The 23,329-nt window shown below is 41.3% G+C and overlaps 1 protein-coding gene across 2 annotated transcripts in view; it reads right to left on the bottom strand.

Annotated features, from left to right (window-relative positions):
- Window positions 1-23,329, bottom strand: part of trappc9 (trafficking protein particle complex subunit 9) — a 370,303-nt gene that overhangs the window by 125,986 nt on the left and 220,988 nt on the right. For both annotated transcript variants that reach the window (XM_041249230.1, XM_041249231.1), the window contains one exon: window positions 12,360-12,513. In XM_041249230.1, coding sequence (XP_041105164.1) covers window positions 12,360-12,513 — 154 coding nt within the window. The remainder of the gene's footprint in view (window positions 1-12,359; window positions 12,514-23,329) is intronic.

Below are 23,329 nucleotides of genomic sequence, written 5' to 3'. Positions count from 1 at the left end.
TCTACTGGCCCCAATCCTAAAAGTTAAATGCCACGGAAAGTACTGAAAAGAAAATTGGGCAGACAAGTCTGCCCTTTACCTAAACATGTCAAGGAACTGTTTCATCCACTCGCAAACTTAATGGAATAAATAAATGAACAAATAAATAAATGAATAAATCTAGACACTCTAAACTGGCTGTCTCTTGCACATGGATAAAGGGTAGAGTCCTTTTTAGACTTGAATCTCTTTTTTCACAATTAAAATAATAATATAATAACAATAATAATAATAACAATAAATAATAATAATAATAATAATAATAATAATAATAATAATAATAATAATAATAATATAATAATACCTGCTATATAACCAAGTATAATATTACAGTTATTAAAAACAGAACAGCGATTTCAAAAGCATGTGGAATGGAAAAGAAAGGAAGAAACACTTGATGAACTTTGGAAAGAACCGCAGAGCCCTCAATAAAATCATCGCTGCACTAACAGCAGAATAAGCAAGACCATACCTGGACAGTACATGAGCTCAATAAACAAGGTAAGACCTACCCTCGCCCCTTCAGGCTTGCAACATACTCTGAGCTTTTTCCAAAATAAATAGTCCTGAACGGCAACCACATCACCCCTCAGGCAGTTCTTAAAAAAGGCTGCTGTTGAATGAAGCCCCTGCAGACTGCTACCTGCTGCAGGCCAGTTTCCATTTTTTAATCATACTATTATTATTATTAATCTGGCAGACACCTTCATCCAAGGCAACTTACAATGCAGTACAGGGTTACAATGCAAGCTAAATATTGAAATACAGTAGCTTACAGTAAGTGCAATAGTACAACTAAAATACAATATGAACTAGGAAGTAACAAGTTAGGATTACAACAAGTTATATCTACAATGACATATTAGCAGTGCAACGATACAGCGCTATGTGAGTATCCAGAACATGGTGCTCAGGTCAGGCAAGTCCTGTGCATGGTAAGTGCAGTCTAAACAGGGGGGGTCTTGAGGACGCGTGGAAGGCAGTGAGAGACAGAGCAGCCCTGAAGTTCCCCGTAAGCTGGTTCCACCACAGAGGGGCAAAGGAAGAGAAGGAGCGGACATGGGAGGATGGAGAGTGGAGGAAAGGCATGACCAGTCGGCCAGTAGAGGAGGAGCGAAGAGGGCGAGAGGGGGTGTAGGAAACACAAGGGTCTTGAATTGAATGTGAGCTGAGATAGGTAGGCAATGGAGGATGCAAAGCAGATGGGTAGCATGAGTGTAGCGAGGCTGTGAGAAGACAAGACAAGCAGCAGAATTTTGAATGAGCTGAAAGGGGTAGATAGCCAAAGCAGGGAAACTGGCAAGCAGAGAGTTACAGCAGTCTAATCTGGAGAGTATAACAGCATTGACAGACCAGGTGTTAAGTGGAATAAGTAGTGAAAAAAGGACCGATTTGGTAGATGTTGCTAAGAAAGAAGCGATAAGTGTGTGCCACGGAGGAGATGTGTTCAGAGAAGGCAAGGAAGGGGTCAAGAATAACACCTAGGTTTTTAGCAGAAGATGAAGTAAGAGTTATTGAGTCAAGGGATACTGTGGCGGGAACAGGATTAATGTATCTACCAGTAACTGCAGGTGTGGCCACTCTCCAGTTTGTGCAGACTTGGTGCTAATTGGGGAGCGGCCACCTGCATAAAGTGCAGTAGAGAGGATTAGGGGAGTAGTTTTTTGACGTGTGTGTTGCCGTAGTGTTTAAAAAGTTCAGTAAAGGCTCTGACAATTTTTGTGGTATTTTGTTTAATCCTCTATTTTAGCCCTTGTGCCCTTTTGTTTGAGTTTTTGTGTTATTTTGTTTGTTAAATATGCACATCCAGCAATTTAAACTGCAGTTCCTAGTCACCCAGTCTCACTCTTGACGCTACCCTGCTACAGATACCAATATAGAGAGGTCAGAGGAGGGAGAGGAAGCAGAAGTAAACTAGATGTGGTTAGATTTAAAGAAGTTGAGTTTGAGGTGATCAGAATGTGTACAAGTTCAGATAGCCGAGAGGCATTCTGGGTTATGGGAGTCAAAGGAGAGGAAGACCTGGGCATCATTAGCATAAAGGTGGTAGGAGAAGTGAAAAGAGAGGAGATAAACGATGAGTAATGAGAGGCCAGATGCTGCTGTTTTTTGGGTTTTTTTTTTTTATAAAGAATTGTTGTCAATTACATAATTATGCTTGGAGGTGCAACTACAGGAGATAAGCAGTGCAGCAAAGTCAGGTATGCCCAGACCCAGTGCAAGCAATTGCATTGTACAAAAAGATGTGTCCAGTTAACAATCTCCTTGAGTAACCTGCAAGAGTATAGCTCACATCTATCTATTCTGCTGATAGCTGCTAGCATTCCTCATGTGTACACAGTGAAACTCAGAGCAGAAACCCAGAAGAGAAAGCGGGGCTGGAGGTATTGACAGACGCACAGTATTCACGTGAGCCCTGGTGAGGAATGAGAACACACATCCTTCACAGTTCACATTCAGCATGAATATGGGCTGAAGGCTCCATCACACTGACAGCTTAATTGATCAAGTAACTGAATACATGGTCAGGGGTTTTACTTGTTCAATTGGATAATTAAGGATATGGATTTAAAGGGCAAAGGTTGTCTAGCCCTGATCTGTGTGTACTGTGTGTACTGTGTGTACACTACCGGTCAAAAGTTTTAGAACACCCCCATTTTTCCAGTTTTTATTGAAATTTAAGCAGTTCAAGTCCAGTGAATAACCTGAAATGGTACAAAGGTAAGCGGTAAACTGCCAGAGGTTAAAAAATAAATTTAAGTTACCAAAAACTGAAAAATAATGTACATTTCAGAGTTATACAAAAAGGCCTTTTTCAGGGAACAAGTAATGGGTTAACAACTTACAGCTGTTCTGCAGCAATGGAAGTAAATTAAGCCTTGAAAGTTGATGCTAACAATTCCTACAGGTGTCCCAACTTTTGTTGATTACTTACAAACCCTCTGTCTGTATAAAAGCAGTGTTGGAACAGACTGTGTTACTACACCCTCTTAAGCATTATTTGGACAGTACTGTACTGCAGGAAGTAGTATATTGCTATCATAATGGCGAGAAGACAGACAGACCATTATAACCCTTAAAAGTGTAGGTTTTTCCTTTAGAGAAATTGCAAAGAAAGCCAAGGTGTCAGTGAGTACAGTTTCCTATACCATCAAAAGGCACTTGGAAACTGGAGGAAACTCTGACAGGAAGAGGTCTGGCAGACCCAAAGCCACAACAGAATCAGAAGACAAGTTTCTGAGAGTCAACAGCTTGCGTGACAGGCGGCTCACAGGACAACAGCTTCAAGCACAGCTTAACACAGGTCGAAGTAAGCAAGTCTCAGTTTCAACTGTGAAGAGAAGACTTCGAGCTGCAGGTTTGACAGATCAAGTGGCAGTAAGAAAGCCATTGCTTAGATGGCAAAATAAGAAAAAGAGGCTTGCCTGGGCCATGAAGCACCGCCAGTGGACTACTGAAGACTGGAAGAAGGTCTTATGGACCGATGAATCAAAATTTGAAATCTTCGGCTCATCACGCAGGGTTTTTGTACATCGTCGAGTAGGCAAAAGGATGGTTCCTAGGTGTGTAACACCAACTGTCAAATATGGAGGAGGAAGCATAATGGTCTGGGTCTCTTTTGCAGAGATCCAGAGTCGGCGACTTGCACAGAGTGAGTGGCACCCTGAACCAAAATGGCTACCACAGCATTTTACAGTGTCATGCAATACCCTCTGGTATATGCCTAGTTGATCAGGGGTTCATCCTACAGCAAGATAATGGCCCAAAACATACCTCCAGGCTATGTCAGAACTACCTTAGAAGAAAAGAACAAGACGGTAGGCTTCAAATCATGGAATGGCCAGCACAGTCTCCAGATTTAAACCCCATCGAGCTGGTTTGGGATGAACTGGACAGAAGGGTGAAAGCAAAGCAACCTACAAGTACAACACATTTGTGGGAACTTCTGCAACAGTGTTGGGAAGAACTTTCCGAATAATATTTGATTTCCATTGTAGAAAGAATGCCACGCGTGTGTTTGGCTGTTATATCTGGAAAAGGTGGCTACTTTGATGAGTCAAAAATTTTGATTCAATTTTGTTAAACAAAATGATTCCATGATTTCTTTTTTTATCTCCAATTGTTTATTTGTTCTATGCTTTAATTTCAGAGTACACTGAGACATTAAACTGCGTAAATTTCAATAAAAACTGGAAAAATGGAGGTGTTCTAAAACTTTAGACCGGTAGTGTATATACATAGCAGGGCTAGGCAAACTTGCCCTTCTAATCTATGTCTTTAATTATTAAACTAACCAATCTATCCATATATCCACGTATGTACGTACAATGGGGAAAAGGGGGACAAAGCTCGAAGTTACCGTACTACTGTGAATAAAACATAATCTGACTCTTATTCTCTTCTATAGTTGCATGGAATAAGTGCACTATCATAGCTGCAAAAAAATATATATATTTTAAGTAAAATAAAAACTAAACCAATAATTTGTACTTAGCTTGTGTTTATTGAAATTTTGTCAATTCTAAAATCTGAAATTCATTGAAAGCCAATGGTATGTTTACATATGTGTGTGTTTATTTGGTGTCTCTTTCTTTTCCTCTAAATACCCTGTTTTTTGTTCCTTTGATCCTCGTTTGATGGTTCAATTTTTGCTTATTTTCTGATTCTAATCACTATTAAGACAGGCCTCTTGACTTTAACCAATCCTAACCATAATTTTCTTTGCGCTATTACTTGCTATATTTTGTAAACCCTGTAAAAGCTTCTTGGAACACTTTGTTATTTCCGCACCTGTACTTGTTTTTCTTCCAATGGCAGACCAATGTTACCCTGCCAGAGTTCACATGACTAAGCAGGCAACATCCTGTGTAATAAGACAACATGGTGGCAAATTCAATAGGGTAAAAACATGTATAAACTGATTATGTTAATTGTTCATCAGTCGGTGAGAATGTCTTTCGTTTTAATTTAGCAGTTGAATGAACATTTTAGATTTGTTATAACTTTTTTCTTTTTAGTACTGCTACAGTAGATACACAATGGCTCACCCCACTTGACTGCTATTTCCTCCAGGATCGCATGCAGTACCTGATGTTTGTAAACTACACTCATCGAATGAACAGCTTGTCCTACCAGAAGTTGAATTGTGGGATGCTTGGCAGAGCCACAGCAACTGCGGTTAGTGAAAACCATCACTGTTGATTTCGGACCTGTCTACCTTTGTTAAGACCGTGCGTGTAGTACAGTGGTGTAGCTGTTGAAAAATTAACAACAACAACAGATATGAAGAAGAAATTGGTGGTAAAACAAACAATGACTAACACAGAGCACAGCAGAGAGTGTGGCTAGAGCCAGGGAATGGGAGCTCTGTTTCTATAACACTTTCTTATCTCCAGTAGCTGTGCCAGCACACAGAAGGGCACTGCAGCAGCACTGCAAGCAATTTGAAAAACACAACTAAGTAATAAATACACAAGCGGAAAAGGGGACAAAATGTTTTTGGTTTTTTTTGCCTGTACACCTTCATCAGGAAATCTGAATAGTGATGACAGCCGAAACTTCTATTTCTGTATTTTCAGAATGTACTGTAATTGCTTTTTTATTCCTATTTGATGCGCCACTCTACAGTAAATTGGTGTGACATGCTGGGCATGCTTGACATTCAAACTTGTATCCATAGATGGAAATTCCCCGTGACTGATGAAGATAAATTCTGTACATCAATGCAACAAAGAGCAACTTACACAAAGCCTGTCTAGTGGGTCTATTTTCAGCTAAATAAAAAAAATGTATATGAAACATTATGACATTACAATAGAAATATTAAAAAGCTACTCAAAATGTCAAAAAACAGCATAATCTACTGTCGCACTTGTTCCCATAATTTATCAATAAACTGTTATCACTGGGTAATGTTCCATGTCTATAAATACTCTATAAATGTTCAATTTAAACTATGTGAGTCCATCTGCTCTCCTTCATATTACAGGCAGAGCCCTCTCGCTGTAAGAGGCACCCAGATGTCACTGGCAGATGCAAGCTGAGAGCTGCATCTACATTTATGGTGTATTGTATTTTAAAAAGTTTTACTTTGGGCTCCAGGCTCTTCAAATCTCACAGAAAAACAAAGCATGCTGTAAGCTAGTATACTGCTCATCCTGGTACTTGATGGAGAATCTTGTTAGAACGGTTAGTGAGCCCCGCAAAAAAACCAAAAAAAGTTTGCTTTACTGTTTTTTAGTGATCTCTTCTGCTTTAATGGAAAAAAAGTCTACTTTAAATGGTTTTAACAGTGAATTAGCTGAAAAAAAAAGAACATAAGAAAGTTTACAAACGAGAGGAGGCCATCTTGCTTGTTTGGTTGTTAGTAGCTTATTGATCCCAAAATCTCATCAAGCAGCTTCTTGAAGGATCCCAGGGTGTCAGCTTCAACAACATTACTGGGGAGTTGATTCCAGACCCTCACAATTCTCTGTGTAAAAAAGTGCCTCCTATTTTCTGTTCTGAATGCCCCTTTGTCTAATCTCCATTTGTGACCCCTGGTCCTTGTTTCTTTTTTCAGGCTGAAAAAGTCCCTTGGGTCGACACTGTCAATACCTTTTAGAATTTTGAATGCTTGAATTAGGTCGCCACGTAGTCTTCTTTGTTCAAGACTGAACAGATTCAATTCTTTTAGCCTGCCTACATATGACATGCCTTTTAAACCAGGAATAATTCTGGTCGCTCTTCTTTGCACTCTTTCCAGAGCAGCAATATCCTTTTTATAGCAGGGTGACCAGAACTGAACACAGTATTTTAGATGAGGTCTTACTAATGCATTGTAAAGTTTTAACGTTACTTCCCTTGATTTACATTCAACACTTGTCACTATATATCCAAGCATCATGCTATGGGGATGCTTCTTTTCAGCAGGGACTTGAAAGCTTGTCAGGATAGAGAGGAGAATAGATGGTGCAAGACTGACACTGGGGAGGAAATTCACATTTCAGCAGGACAATGGCCCGAAGCACAAAGCCAAAGCCACACTGGAGTGGTTGAACAAGAAGAGAATTAATGTTCTTGAGTAGTCCAATCAAAGTGCTGACTTAAATCCAACTGAAAATTTATGGTGAGACTTGAAGATTGCCGTCCATCAACGATCCCCAACAAACTTATCAGAACTGGCACAATTTTCCTTTGAAGAATGGGCAAATAATTCACCATCCTACTGTGCAATGTCAGTAGAGACCTAAGACCTACAGCAGCAATTGCTGCAAAAGGTGCTTCTACCAAGTACTGACTTAAGGGGCTGAATACTTGTGCAACCAGTACATTAAATTTTGTACATTTTCTTTACTGACATTTAATCTCCTCTTCATATAACAGTGTTCAGTTTTTAATCACTACAGCTTTGAATAAAAAAAAATTGTTTGAACATTATTTGTAATTCAACATGTGAAAACGGGGGGGGGGGGGGGGGGGGGGGGGGGTTGAATACTTCTGCAAACCACTGTAACTGTATACTGCATTGCAAACTGTAAGTATTTAATAGTAACAACATTGAAAGCTCATCAAGAAAAAAAATCTGAGGTAAGTGTGGTACAAACAGCTAAACCCCTGAGAATCACTTCTGTTTCATGTTACAGGCATGTACTGTACGTTATTTGCTACACAGCCATTCAACGCAAGCACCCCACGGGTTTGTTGACCTTCACGAATGGCTTTCCTTGGCTATGGATAAAGATTAAGATTATTCTGTACTTTTTTTTTTCTTACAAAAAACAAACATTCGGACCAAGCCAAACTAATTCCATCACAATTACTCAACACTGGTTTCACTTTGCAAGCAATTTCCAAATCACAGTCCTGTCAGTATTAAATCTCTTTACGCTGACAGTGCAACAGTGCAGCATTCTGTATCTGATCTCAATTATGGAATATCCAGTATTGGTTTATTCAAAACTAATTCATTTTGAATGCAGGAAAGGTTAAAGTCACCTTGTTCGGCTCTCAGCCAAGAATAAAACAAAATGTTGCCATTAGCATGTCACGTATTGCTCACTGACATACAGCAGGTAAACATCTTGGCTAACGACCACAGTAAGTGTCATATAAAAAGGTTCATCTAGAAGCCCTATGCAGCTCTCAGCCCTGCATGCATGTTAGTTTTGTAAGCCAATTAAAAGCAGTGGAACGAACCTAATAAGAGACTGTGCTGATCAAACCGTCCATTTCAAGTCTCTGTTGCAAGAACATTCAGCCAGAAACCTAAAACAGGCAACAATGTAATCAAGTGTTGTCCATATTGCCTGAAACAGGCAGCACATGTAGAACCCATGCTATAGCCTAAAGTAATATAACAAAGTAATTCCATCACATTTCTCTACCATGCATGTCCCTTAATTATACAGTCAGAGCCCATTTATCCTCCTCTCATTAACCTGTCACTCAGCGCTGTAAAAGACTGATTCTATTATAAAATGCTACACAGAACCGTCATACGCCTTTACCTTCCCTGTCTGTCTTTTTTGTTAGATCACCACTACACTGCTTGTTATGAACTCTCATTTATCTGTCCCCCGACATAAGCCTGGCTTCAAAACCAACAGGAAGCAGCGGGAATGCAGAGCACACTCCAGTAACTACTGAAACGTGTAAGCAGACTGTGTGTTCCTTTATTTACGTAAGTTATACTTACTGAAAAGCTATTTGAAAGACTGTTTCTATTTGTTGACTAAATTAACAGTTCAAAGTTACTGCACCGTTGCTGATATTGCACTTCAAGTACTACAGTAGACAAGTCATGCTTTTAGATGGTTTGTCATTTCACCTGGTGTGGAATTGTCCCCACCCCTTCACTGTTTTTTTTTTTTGTTTTCCCCTGTCACTAACCAATCACCTGCTTCACTTTTTAACCAACATGCCTTCAGCCAGTAAAATGCTTCGGCCCAGAAGACACTGCTCAGGTGAAATGACCCAAGAAGTGCAACTTAATAAAGAACAAGGCATAGAAACTGAGTGTCCTTATAGTTTGTTTTAAAATGAAAATGCATGTGTGCTATAAAAGGCATTTCTTTCAAAACTGCACATTTGAGACTTTGTAGAATGGTTAAGATTTATGGAACCACTTGGTTAGCTACAGTTACTTGAAGGCTTTCAGGTAAACTGCATGGGCAGAAATGCATCCCTGCATGATATTTCACACCACTAACCTCAAGTAAAGCAGTAAGAGTGGAACACACACACACACAACAAAGGCATGCAGCTGGGTGACTCAGCTAATGTCTTACCATTCACACCTCTGACAGCCCCCCAACACTATGTGTCATGCTATGTGTCAACACGCAGTTAAATTAACATAAGAACATAAGAACATAAGAAAGTTTACAAACGACAGGAGGCCATTCGGCCCATCTTGCTCGTTTGGTTGTTAGTAGCTTATTGATCCCAGAATCTCATCAAGCAGCTTCTTGAAGGATCCCAGGGTGTCAGCTTCAACAACATTACTGGGGAGTTGATTCCAGACCCTCACAATTCTCTGTGTAAAAAAGTGCCTCCTATTTTCTGTTCTGAATGCCCCTTTGTCTAAAATCCATTTGTGACCCCTGGTCCTTGTTTCTTTTTTCAGGCTGAAAAAGTCCCTTGGGTCGACACTGTCAATACCTTTTAGAATTTTGAATGCTTGAATTAGGTCGCCACGTAGTCGTCTTTGTTCAAGACTGAACAGATTCAATTATTTTAGCCTGTCTGCATATGACATGCCTTTTAAGCCCGGAATAATTCTGGTCGCTCTTCTTTGCACTCTTTCTAGAGCAGCAATATCCTTTTTTATAGCGAGGTGACCAGAACTAAACACAATATTCAAGATGAGGTCTTACTAGTGCATTGTACAGTTTTAACATTACTTCCCTTGATTTAAATTCAACACTTTTCACAATGTATCCGAGCATCTTGTTAGCCTTTTTTATAGCTTCCCCACATTGTCTAGATGAAGACATTTCTGAGTCAACAAAAACTCCTAGGTCTTTTTCATAGATTCCTTCTCCAATTTCAGTATCTCCCATATGATATTTATAATGTACATTTTTATTTCCTGCGCGCAGTACCTTACACTTTTCTCTATTAAATGTCATTTGCCATGTGTCTGCCCAGTTCTGAATCTTGTCTAGATCATTTTCAATGACCTTTGCTGCTGTAACAGTGTTTGCCACTCCTCCTACTTTTGTGTCGTCTGCAAATTTAACAAGTTTGCTTACTATACCAGAATCTAAATCATTAATGTAGATTAGGAATAGCAGAGGACCTAATACTGATCCCTGTGGTACACCACTGGTTACCACACTCCATTCTGAGGTTTTTCCTCTAATCAGTACTTTCTGTTTTCTACATGTTAACCACTCCCTAATCCATGTACATGTGTTTCCTTGAATCCCAACTGCGTTCAGTTTGAGAATTAATCTTTTGTGCGGGACTTTGTCAAAAGCTTTCTGGAAATCCAAATAAACCATGTCATATGCTTTGCAATTATCCATTATCGATGTTGCATCCTCAAAAAAATCAAGCAAGTTAGTTAGACACGATCTCCCTTTCCTAAAACCATGTTGACTGTCTCCCAGGACCCTGTTACCATATAGGTAATTTTCCATTTTGGATCTTATTATAGTTTCCATAAGTTTGCATATAATAGAAGTCAGGCTTACTGGTCTGTAGTTACCTGGTTCAGTTTTGTTTCCCTTTTTGTGGATTGGTATTACGTTTGCAATTTTCCAGTCTGTCAGTACCACCCCTGTGTCAAGAGACTGCTGCATGATCTTGGTTAGCGGTTTGTAAATTACTTCTTTCATTTCTTTGAGTACTACTGGGAGGATCTCATCCGGCCCAGGGGGTTTGTTTATTTTAAGAGCTCCTAGTCCCTTTAACACATCTGCCTCAGTTATGCTAAAGTTATTTAAAACTGGATAGGAACTGGATGACATGTGGGGCATGTTGTCAGTATCTTCCTTTGTAAAAACTTGTGAAAAGTAATCATTTAATATATTTGCTATTTTTTTTTCTTCATCTACGATTTTGCCATTTGTATCTCTTAAACATTTAATCTCCTCTTTGAATGTTCGCTTGCTGTTGTAATTTTGGAAAAACATTTTGGAATTGGTTTTAGCTCCCTTAGCAATGTTCATTTCTATTTCTCTCTTGGCCTTTCTAACTTCCTTTTTGACTTGTGTTTGCAGTTCTGTGTACTCTTTCTGCGTACTTTCTTTTTGGTCCTTTTTTAATGCTCTATAAAGTGCCTTTTTTCGCTGAATATTTTTTTTAATTGATCTATTAAACCATTTTGGCAATTTAGTTTTACATTTAGATTTGTCTACTTTAGGGATGTAATTGTTTTGCGCCTCTAGTACTACATTTTTGAAGAACAACCATCCTTCTTCAGTGGGTGTTTTCTCTATTTTACTCCAATCTACTTCTGTTAGTCTCTGTTTCATACCTTCATAGTTTGCTTTTCTAAAATTGTAAACCTTAGCTTTAGTCTTTACTTTTGGGGTTTTAAAAAACACTTCAAATGAGACCATGTTGTGGTCCGAGTTTGCCAGTGGTTCTCTGACCTCTGTTTTAGTTATTCTATCTTCGTTATTTGAAAAGACTAAATCAAGGCATGCCTCCCCTCTAGTCAGTGCCTTGACAAATTGTGTTAGGGAACAGTCATTTGTCATTTCCACCATTTCTATTTCATCCTTCATGCTACCCATCGGGTTTTCCCATTTTATTTGGGAGAAGTTGAAATCCCCCATTAGTATGGCTTCTCCTTTGCTACACGCATTTCTAATGTCATTGTATAACAGATTATTGTGCTCACCGTCTGAATCTGGCGGTCTATAGCATGCTCCTATTATTATGCCCTTTGAATTTTTGTCCGTTATTCTGACCCATATTGATTCGGTTTTATTTTCTTTGTCCAGGTTTAACACCTGGGCAGTACAGCAATGCATGGGGACTGGAACATGTTCAGGGAAAAAAAGAGCTCCATTCAGCAAAAGAACACCACCACCAAAAAGCACTCTTCAGAAAAGTTGTTGAACCACAGGATGCAACTTTTCAAGATGAAGAAAAAGAAGGGAAAAAACATTTCAAATCATAATTGTCTGCTAAAACTTTTTTCTTCTTTTTTTTGTGTTCTAGGGTTCCTTTACTGCCCATATCTGTCTCTTCAGCAGTACACACTAACAGTTTTTTGGTTTCCACAAACTACCTGCAGGTCACGTCCTACTGCTCTCATTTCTGAAACATACAGTTCTCGTGCTCTGTAAAGAAACACAGAAACAGTGAGCCGTGAGAAAGGATATGATTTCCCAGCAGATGTCCAGTTTGCTGTTTATCTCGTATCCCCTGGCCTGCTGCCTCTCCTCCTCCAGCTGCTTCAGGCTGGTGAACTGGCCTCTCTCATCCTGGGGTTCTGGGAGATCCTCAAAATCAAACTTGTTCACCTGAATGGCCATTCTGAAAAAATAAAACAAGAGATCTTAGCAAGACTATCTAAGACCTAGATAAACTTATTTTTTAGCACAGGAACGGTCCAAATATGCAGACAGATTAATCATGAAATATCCTTACACACACACACACAAGACATAGAGAGAAAGACAACCAGAGTTGGGCACAACACAGTGAAAAAGTAAAAATCTGCTGCTGTAAATCAAACAGTAAAGCAATAATGCTATTCCAGGGATCTGCTGATTCAGAGGCACACTCATCACCTTGAATCAGGAGCTGTTTTTCTTTTTTTATTCATTTTATCTTCGCCCCTGGGAATCTACGTCATGAAAGAGTCATTCACAACCACACAACAGCAAAGGCCTGCCAGGAGACGTCAGTGCAGGTAGTTTATTACAGCCACCTTGAGCGGTGGTCCACAGCTTGTCCAAACGGCCCATCACTGATAGTTGCTAAATGGATGCCTGGTGGACAGAAAGCTCATCGTTTGTTTAATGTGGTCTTGTTTTTTTTTGGTGTGTGTATGTTTGGTTTTTTTGGGGGTTTTTTTAAGCAGTGTCCATCAATGCTAGTTCTCAACTAACTACAGCTAGTCCAGGGTTTCGTTTCAACATGCACATATACTGCTCCCCAGTGCACATAGAAGATGGCACTCCTGGGCAGTCTAATGCAAGAAACACAACTTGGGTATACAGTACATGGCTGTACCACCGGACTACTACAAAACATCTAAAATCATAACATTTCACATAGTTTATCGAGCGGTATTAAATGTTGAATTGGTCTGTTTTAATAATTGTTGTCATGTTCCTTTAGGTGTATCTCTAGGGCAGCCCTCTTGCCACGGTCATCTAAAACTCATGTCTTATCCTACATGTAAAATATATAACATAACAGAAAACAGTGAGTGTATGAAATTGGTTAACACGCCTTGGTGCTGATGCTGAATCCCTGGTATTCTTTAAGACCCAACTAGATAACTAGATTATTCAGGCACCAGGAACTAGATGTGATGATTGACATCTTCTCGTTGGTAACTTTTCTTACAGTACACATTCCAACTCATGAGTCAAAAGTTTTGTGAACAGGGTTCAAACAAGCATTAACAGATATAAGACTAACCTTTCAAGATGCACACGTTTACAAAAATACACCAGTATATCAGAACAGTCCTTGTTAAAGTCACTGGCTCACACTGATAAGTTTATACCAGCATATTAGAACAGCCCTTGTTAAAGTCACTGTAGCTGACACTGCTGTACCTGATGTGTGGGTGTAGCATAATAAGTCTCACTGGTGACCAAGTGGACTATAAAGATAGTCAAATACCCCTACAGCAAAGGCACCTGTCATGCTCGGTTTGTATCAAACCATGCTAGTTCAGTTGCAGCCTAGGTGTACAAGAAACTGTGCATCTAATATCTCTTTTCCACTGTACAGCCACGCCGGGGGCCATACCGAGCCTTCACGGTGCGGTTAAGGGGAGCCTAGGTTGTTTTTCCACTGCAGAGCCGAGCCGCGCTACTGACATCACACGCAACGCAAGACAGTTGTTATTAATTAACTCAGTTTGCCAAAGGATGCGCAAACAAATGGTGTTAAAATATTAATAGTAACCATACCCATACCGAGCCCTCACGGATCAGATGTGCCAGTGGAGAAGCACCATTACCTGTACCGTACCCGTACCGTACCAAGTCCTCATGGGTCAGATGTGCCAGTGGAGAAGCACCTTTACCCGTACCATACCGAGCCCTCACGGGTCGAATGTGCCAGTGGAGAAGCACCTGTACCCGTACTGTACCGAGCCCTCATGGGTTGGATGTGCCAGTGGAGAAGCACCTGTACCCGTACTGTACAGAGACCGCATGAGTTGGATGTGTCACTGGAGAAGCACCCGTACTGTCCCGAGCCCTCGTGTCAGATGTGCCAGTGGAGAAGCACCTGTACCCGTACTGTACTGAGCCCTCATGGGTCAGATGTGCCAGTGGAGAAGCACCCATACTGTACGAAGCCCTCATGGGTCAGATGTGCCAGTGGAGAAGCACCTGTACCCGTACCGTACCGAGCCCTCACGGGTCGGATATGCCAGTGGAGATGCACTTGTACCCGTACCATACCAAGCCCTCGCGGGTCAGATGTGCCAGTGAAGAAGGGGTATTAAACACATGAGGAGATTCAGCTGTGCTAACTGAAGTCGAGAGTTTTCTATTGCACACCATCACAGCTGGCAGTAACAGGGGAGGGCAAACTGTCAGGAAGGGCAAGGACTAGACATTCAATTCAAGGAAACTGGTCCTTCAGGTTAGAGTCACTGGCACTGCACTCTGGGATGCATAAACTGTAAAACATTAAGGGGTAGATGTATTTAGAGGGGCCAGTCGCAGTGCAAACATACCGCAGTTTGCATTTTCATTACAACAATACGCAAAGTGCACATTTTGTTGTATGTACTAAGAAAAAATATGTTAGTAAAGAGAGCCGCAATATACTAATTTAAATATTGTCACTGACATTTCTTGTCTTACAGTAAACTAAAGGCCTAGTTTAAACAATATGTCTAGAATACACAATGAACTAGTATTTCTGAGAATAATTCAAATAAACATTAGTGTGCTTAGAAATGAGTTCACTGTTAAATGACAATAATAATCTTTGAGAACCATTACAATTCCTTATTAAACAAACAACTATAACATGCATCACCATGGCATTGCATTTCGTTAGAAACCTAAGCTCCTAGTGATTATATGTTTGGTATTTAAAACAGATCTATCATTCACTTGGACAGTGCCATGTAATCACTCCCACCTCCAAATGAAAAGAGGGTATTTAAAAGAGATGCTTTAATCTCATGTAATGTGTTACACTGGCTCATGTTGCTACTGTTGGAAATGAAATGCAATGTTCTTTTCATAAATAATTACTCAGTTCCTTATGCCAGCCTTACTTATAGTACACTGTACCTGGCAAGGTGATTTCACTAACAGCTAAATACAGCCACAGCCTTACTTACACACACTGTATCTGACAATGTGATCTCCCTCTCTCACAGCTAAATACAGCCACAGCCTTACCTACACACACTGTATCTGACAATGTGATCTCCCTCTCTCACAGCTAAATACAGCCACAGCCTTACCTACACACACTGTATCTGACAATGTGATCTCCCTCTCTCACAGCTAAATACAGCCACAGCCTTACCTGCACACACTGTATCTGACAATGTCATCTCCCTCTCTCACAGCTAAATACAGCCACAGCCTTACCTACACACACTGTATCTGACAATGTGATCTCCCTCTCTCACAGCTAAATACAACTACAGCCTTACCTACACACACTGTATCTGACAATGTGATCTCCCTCTCTCACAGCTAAATACAACTACAGCCTTACCTACACACACTGTATCTGACAATGTGATCTCCCTCTCTCACAGCTAAATACAGCCACAGCCTTACCTGCACACACTGTATCTGACAATGTGATCTCCCTCTCTCACAGCTAAATACAGCCACAGCCTTACCTGCACACACTGTATCTGACAATGTGATCTCCCTCTCTCACAGCTAAATACAGCCACAGCCTTACCTGCACACACTGTATCTGACAATGTGATCTCCCTCTCTCACAGCTAAATACAGCCACAGCCTTACCTGCACACACTGTATCTGACAATGTGATCTCCCTCTCTCACAGCTAAATACAACTACAGCCTTACCTGCACACACTGTATCTGACAATGTGATCTCCCTCTCTCACAGCTAAATACAGCCACAGCCTTACCTGCACACACTGTATCTGACAATGTGATCTCCCTCTCTCACAGCTAAATACAGCCACAGCCTTACCTACACACACTGTATCTGACAATGTGATCTCCCTCTCTCACAGCTAAATACAGCCACAGCCTTACCTACACACACTGTATCTGACAATGTGATCTCCCTCTCTCACAGCTAAATACAGCCACAGCCTTACCTGCACACACTGTATCTGACAATGTGATCTCCCTCTCTCACAGCTAAATACAGCCACAGCCTTACCTGCACACACTGTATCTGACAATGTGATCTCCCTCTCTCACAGCTAAATACAGCCACAGCCTTACCTGCACACACTGTATCTGACAATGTGATCTCCCTCTCTCACAGCTAAATACAGCCACAGCCTTACCTGCACACACTGTATCTGACAATGTGATCTCCCTCTCTCACAGCTAAATACAGCCACAGCCTTACCTACACACACTGTATCTGACAATGTGATCTCCCTCTCTCACAGCTAAATACAGCCACAGCCTTACCTACACACACTGTATCTGACAATGTGATCTCCCTCTCTCACAGCTAAATACAACCACAGCCTTACCTGCACACACTGTATCTGACAATGTGATCTCCCTCTCTCACAGCTAAATACAACTACAGCCTTACCTACACACACTGTATCTGACAATGTGATCTCCCTCTCTCACAGCTAAATACAGCCACAGCCTTACCTGCACACACTGTATCTGACAATGTGATCTCCCTCTCTCACAGCTAAATACAGCCACAGCCTTACCTGCACACACTGTATCTGACAATGTGATCTCCCTCTCTCACAGCTAAATACAACCACAGCCTTACCTGCACACACTGTATCTGACAATGTGATCTCCCTCTCTCACAGCTAAATACAGCCACAGCCTTACCTGCACACACTGTATCTGACAATGTGATCTCCCTCTCTCACAGCTAAATACAACCACAGCCTTACCTACACACACTGTATCTGACAATGTGATCTCCCTCTCTCACAGCTAAATACAACCACAGCCTTACCTGCACACACTGTATCTGACAATGTGATCTCCCTCTCTCACAGCTAAATACAACCACAGCCTTACCTACACACACTGTATCTGACAATGTGATCTCCCTCTCTCACAGCTAAATACAACTACAGCCTTACCTACACACACTGTATCTGACAATGTGATCTCCCTCTCTCACAGCTAAATACAGCCACAGCCTTACCTGCACACACTGTATCTGACAATGTGATCTCCCTCTCTCACAGCTAAATACAGCCACAGCCTTACCTGCACACACTGTATCTGACAATGTGATCTCCCTCTCTCACAGCTAAATACAGCCACAGCCTTACCTGCACACACTGTATCTGACAATGTGATCTCCCTCTCTCACAGCTAAATACAACCACAGCCTTACCTGCACACACTGTATCTGACAATGTGATCTCCCTCTCTCACAGCTAAATACAACCACAGCCTTACCTACACACACTGTATCTGACAATGTGATCTCCCTCTCTCACAGCTAAATACAGCCACAGCCTTACCTGCACACACTGTATCTGACAATGTGATCTCCCTCTCTCACAGCTAAATACAGCCACAGCCTTACCTACACACACTGTATCTGACAATGTGATCTCCCTCTCTCACAGCTAAATACAGCCACAGCCTTACCTGCACACACTGTATCTGACAATGTGATCTCCCTCTCTCACAGCTAAATACAACTACAGCCTTACCTGCACACACTGTATCTGACAATGTGATCTCCCTCTCTCACAGCTAAATACAACCACAGCCTTACCTACACACACTGTATCTGACAATGTGATCTCCGCTTTTCTCAATGTAAGAAAAAAAACAAGAAAAAACAAACAAAAAAAGAAGCTTAATCAAATAAGGCTGGCTGCAGATAAACAAAACAGCAGGCAAATCTTCCCACACCAGTTAAGTGGCAGCAAGGGAGTAGTAATCTCAACAGCATCAATAATCTCACCAACAGCATTTATATAATACAGAAGAGAAGTCAGCAATCATAGCAATTGGAAACAAACTGCGAGAAACTAAAAAAATACAATATAAATCATTAGCAGGCAGCTTGCAAAGACTTTGTCTGGGGCGGTCCTCTAGGGTGATAAAAGAATGAGATTATATTCATACAGAGGGGGCCAGGGATCCTGCTTGGTTATACAAGAATGAGATTATATTCATACAGAGGGGGCCAGGGATCCTGCTTGGTTATACAAGAATGAGAATATATTCATACAGAGGGGGCCAGGGGTCCTGCTTGGTTATACAAGAATGAGATTATATTTATATACAGAGGGCCGGGGGTCCTGCTTGGTGATACAGGAATGAGATTCTTCTCATATAGAGGGGGCCGGGGGTCGTGCTTGGTGATGATGGAATGAGATTATATTCATATAGAGGGGGCCGGGGGTCGTGCTTGGTGATGATGGAATGAGATTATATTCATATAGAGGGGGCCAGGGGTCGTGCTTGGTGATGATGGAATGAGATTATATTCATATAGAGGGGGCCGGGGGTCGTGCTTGGTGATGATGGAATGAGATTATATTCATATAGAGGGGGCCGGGGGTCGTGCTTGGTGATGATGGAATGAGATTATATTCATATAGAGGGGGCCGGGGGTCGTGCTTGGTGATGATGGAATGAGATTATATTCATATAGAGGGGGCCAGGGGTCGTGCTTGGTGATGATGGAATGAGATTATATTTATATACAGAGGGCCGGGGGTCCTGCTTGGTGATACAGGAATGAGATTCTTCTCATATAGAGGGGGCCGGGGGTCGTGCTTGGTGATGATGGAATGAGATTATATTCATATAGAGGGGGCCGGGGGTCGTGCTTGGTGATGATGGAATGAGATTATATTCATATAGAGGGGGCCGGGGGTCGTGCTTGGTGATGATGGAATGAGATTATATTCATATAGAGGGGGCCGGGGGTCCCGCTTGGTGATGATGGAATGAGATTATATTCATATAGAGGGGGCCGGGGGTCCTGCTTGGTGATAAAGGAATGAGATTATATTCATATAGAGGGGGCCGGGGGTCGTGCTTGGTGATGATGGAATGAGATTATATTCATATAGAGGGGGCCGGGGGTCGTGCTTGGTGATGATGGAATGAGATTATATTCATATAGAGGGGGCCGGGGGTCCTGCTTGGTGATGATGGAATGAGATTATATTCATATAGAGGGGCCCGGGGTTCCTGCTTGGTGATGATGGAATGAGATTATATTCATATAGAGGGGGCCGGGGTTCCTGCTTGGTGATGATGGAATGAGATTATATTCATATAGAGCGGGCCGGGGGTCCCGCTTGGTGATAAAGGAATGAGATTATATTCATATAGAGGGGCCCGGGGGTCCTGCTTGGTGATACAGGAATGAGATTATATTCATATAGAGGGGGCCGGAGTTCCTGCTTGGTGATGATGGAATGAGATTATATTCATATAGAGGGGCCCGGGGTCCCGCTTGGTGATACAGGAATGAGATTAAATTCATATAGAGGGGGCTGGGGGTCCCGCTTGGTGATACAGGAATGAGATTATATTCATATAGAGCGGGCCGGAGGTCCCGCTTGGTGATAAAGGAATGAGATTATATTCATATAGAGGGGCCCGGGGGTCCTGCTTGGTGATAAAGTAATGAGATTACATTCATACAGAGCGGGCCAGGGGTCCTGCTTGGTTATACATGAATGAGAATATATTCATATAGAGGGGGCTGGGGGTCGTGCTTGGTGATGATGGAATGAGATTATATTCATATAGAGGGGGCCGGGGGTCCTGCTTGGTGATGATGAAATGAGATTATATTCATATAGAGGGGGCCAGGGGTCCTGCTTGGTGATAAAGGAATGAGATTCTTCTCATATACAGGGGGCCGGGGGTCCTGCTTGGTGATACAGGAATGAGATTCTTCTCATATACAGGGGGCTGGGAGTCCTATTTGGTGATACAGAAATTAGATTCTTCTCATATAGAGGGGGCTGGGAGTCCTGCTTGGTGATAAAGGAATGAGATTCTTCCCATATACAGGGGGCTCTCTTTGTGTTGAAGTATGTACTGCAATCTCGAGGAGAGCCTGCCTCATGTGGTCACATGAAAAAAAACCCTGATGAAACTACAGGATCACTTGCAAATGGCAAGAATTTGAAAGGTTGTATAAATTATATACAAAATAATAAAAATAAAAAAGTGAATTGTATGAAGAGATCACTAAACCTCAAGCTCCAGTAAGCTTATTAATTCTTACTTCATCCAAAAAAATAATAAATTTGTCAGGGCTACTTCTCAACCCTTGTTAAGAAAGAATTGCTCAGTTCAGCCTTTATGTTACTAAAACATTAATCACGTCAAAACAAGATCTTCAAAACATACAGTATGGCTTTCGGGCTTGTTGCCATGCAAAATAAATCGATTTGCACAGCTGTGCAATATCTTATACTTATAAGATATACTTATATACTTATATCCCTATTGTATCAGCACATTTCATATAACATGAGGAATGTGCACGGTATGTGCAAGCTACGTCATATTCTCATGACACTGAAAAGACCATTTAAACATCCTGAAGTGGCTGATTTCTGAATCATCACCGTTCAGAACTTCATCCACCACACCGGTTTTGTTTGCACCTGTTACACACCATCCCAATCAAAAAGCAACACACAACAATGAACTGCCTCAGTTCAAATTAGCCATCTAGTTTCCTAGGCAACCTTTTGTGGAAAAATAAGAACAAAACAGAAAGAGGCAGACGCAGCAGAGCCATTTAGATCAAAGATCTCCATCCCGATTGTAAAGCAACACAAAAAAGGAGAGAAAGAAAATCCACCTGGGGGCGTCTTGCTAATTAGGATGTGCAGCTCTACGTCTCTGATGCAAAGTATCATTTTGTTTTGTAAATGCAATTATTATAAAGCTGTGCACTAGCAAATACAGAGGCCGAATTCTCTCCGGCTCCTTTGATGCAATATGCAAATAATATAACAGGCAGCAACAAACTGTACATTAAGGATGGGGAAAAACAGCGCACAGAGGCTTGTGTTTTGTAAGCAGTCACGTTCAGTGTGAAGTTAACAAATAACAGACATCAACAACAAAGGACAGCAGAACTCAAAGAATGAGCAAGTCTCCATGTGCAAACTGCACAGAGGGTACTTAATCTGAAACAAACTCAGAGCCTCGGCATTACATGGCACTGTCAGTGTTTAACTACACTGCTGGAGGTGCAGTGTGAGAACAAATCATCTGAACCTCTCCAAAAATGTTAATCTGGTCTATTAGCCAGCTTTTAAATCGCCGGCGTTGGTCATTCATGCAGCAGTCCAGCCCTACAGCAGAGGTTTTACAGCCGTAATCCCCACACATGAAGCGTGGAATTCCCCTGAGGCAGCTAGATGCTCCTGAACACACACAGGGGATAATCACAACTTTGTTCCCGCTACATTACAAAGGCACTCTAGCTACGCCCACTTACAGGCTGTCTGCTGGGCCACTGGTTTAAATAATTATTGACACTATGCTTGTACAGAGGAATATATTACAGAAGATATTCATATTCAAGAAAGAAAGAAATGTTTTAGTGCCACACTTAAACTTGCTAAAGAAGGCACAGCCTGCTGACTGTGACAGTCCTGTTTAAGGCTGCTCGCATGGAGAGTGTGCTGCAATGTGACAACAGCACCCCTGCTGTGAGACTGCGGCAATGGCATTAGATTAGAAGCACGTACCCTGACCTGTGGAAGTCCCATCCAGCTCTGACACTTACAGCTTTGCTTTTCTTTCTTTACATCCTATGTTTAAAAGTGTTCCACGCTGCTAGAAACATGATGTTGTACACCACAGCCTCATCAGACCACTTCCTCGGAAACATTGTGAAAAGTGTTGAATTTAAATCAAGGGAAGTAATGTTAGAACTGTACAATGCACTAGTAAGACCTCATCTTGAATATTGTGTTCAGTTCTGGTCACCTCGCTATAAAAAAGATATTGCTGTTCTAGAAAGAGTGCAAAGAAGAGCGACCAGAATTATTTCGGGCTTAAAAGGCATGTCAAATGCAGACAGGCTAAAAGAATTGAATCTGTTCAGTCTTGAACAAAGAAGACTACGTGGCGACCTAATTCAAGCATTCAAAATTCTAAAAGGTATTGACAGTGTCGACCCAAGGGACTTTTTCAGCCTGAAAAAAGAAACAAGGACCAGGGGTCACAAATGGAGTTTAGAAAAAGGGGCATTCAGAACAGAAAATAGGAGACACTTTTTTACACAGAGAATTGTGAGGGTCTGGAATCAACTCCCCAGTAATGTTGTTGAAGCTGACACCCTGGGATCCTTCAAGAAGCTGCTTGATGAGATTTTGGGATCAATAAGCTACTAACAACCAAACGAGCAAGATGGGCCGAATGGCCTCCTCTTGTTTGTAAACTTTCTTATGTTCTTATGTTCTTTGGGACAGGTTGGTCTCTGCTTTGTCAAGAGACACGACTTATGGTTTTCTAATTTTGTAGCTGAATCTAAAAAAACATACTGCGGGGCAAACAGATCTAAATTTAAGATCCTGTTTGACTGCAATTTCAATGGAATAAGAATTACTTTAACAAATACATGTTTATTTTCAAAGTGTGAGTTTAGTTAACTGTCTTAACTATAGTTAACCAAGGTAACACAGTAAAAAATAGGCTGAACATGGATCTGTAACTGACTTATCCAAACACCTGCAATATCAATATAACTGTCAGCATGCTGTGTATTTATAGTACCACTGACCACAGATACTGCATGCTGTGTATTTACAGCACCACTGAACACAGATACTGCATGCTGTGTATTTATAGCACCACTGAACACAGATACTGCATGCTGAACACAGATACTGCATGCTGTGTATTTATAGCACCACTGAACACAGATACTGCACACACCACTGATACTGCATGCTGTGTGTTTATAGCACCACTGAACACAGATACTGC

Source organism: Polyodon spathula, chromosome 4 (assembly GCF_017654505.1).
Source record: "Polyodon spathula isolate WHYD16114869_AA chromosome 4, ASM1765450v1, whole genome shotgun sequence".
In the NCBI taxonomy this organism is placed as follows: Eukaryota; Metazoa; Chordata; class Actinopteri; order Acipenseriformes; family Polyodontidae; genus Polyodon; species Polyodon spathula.
Note: the sequence above shows the minus strand (reverse complement) of the source record. Positions and strands in the feature narration are given on the sequence as shown.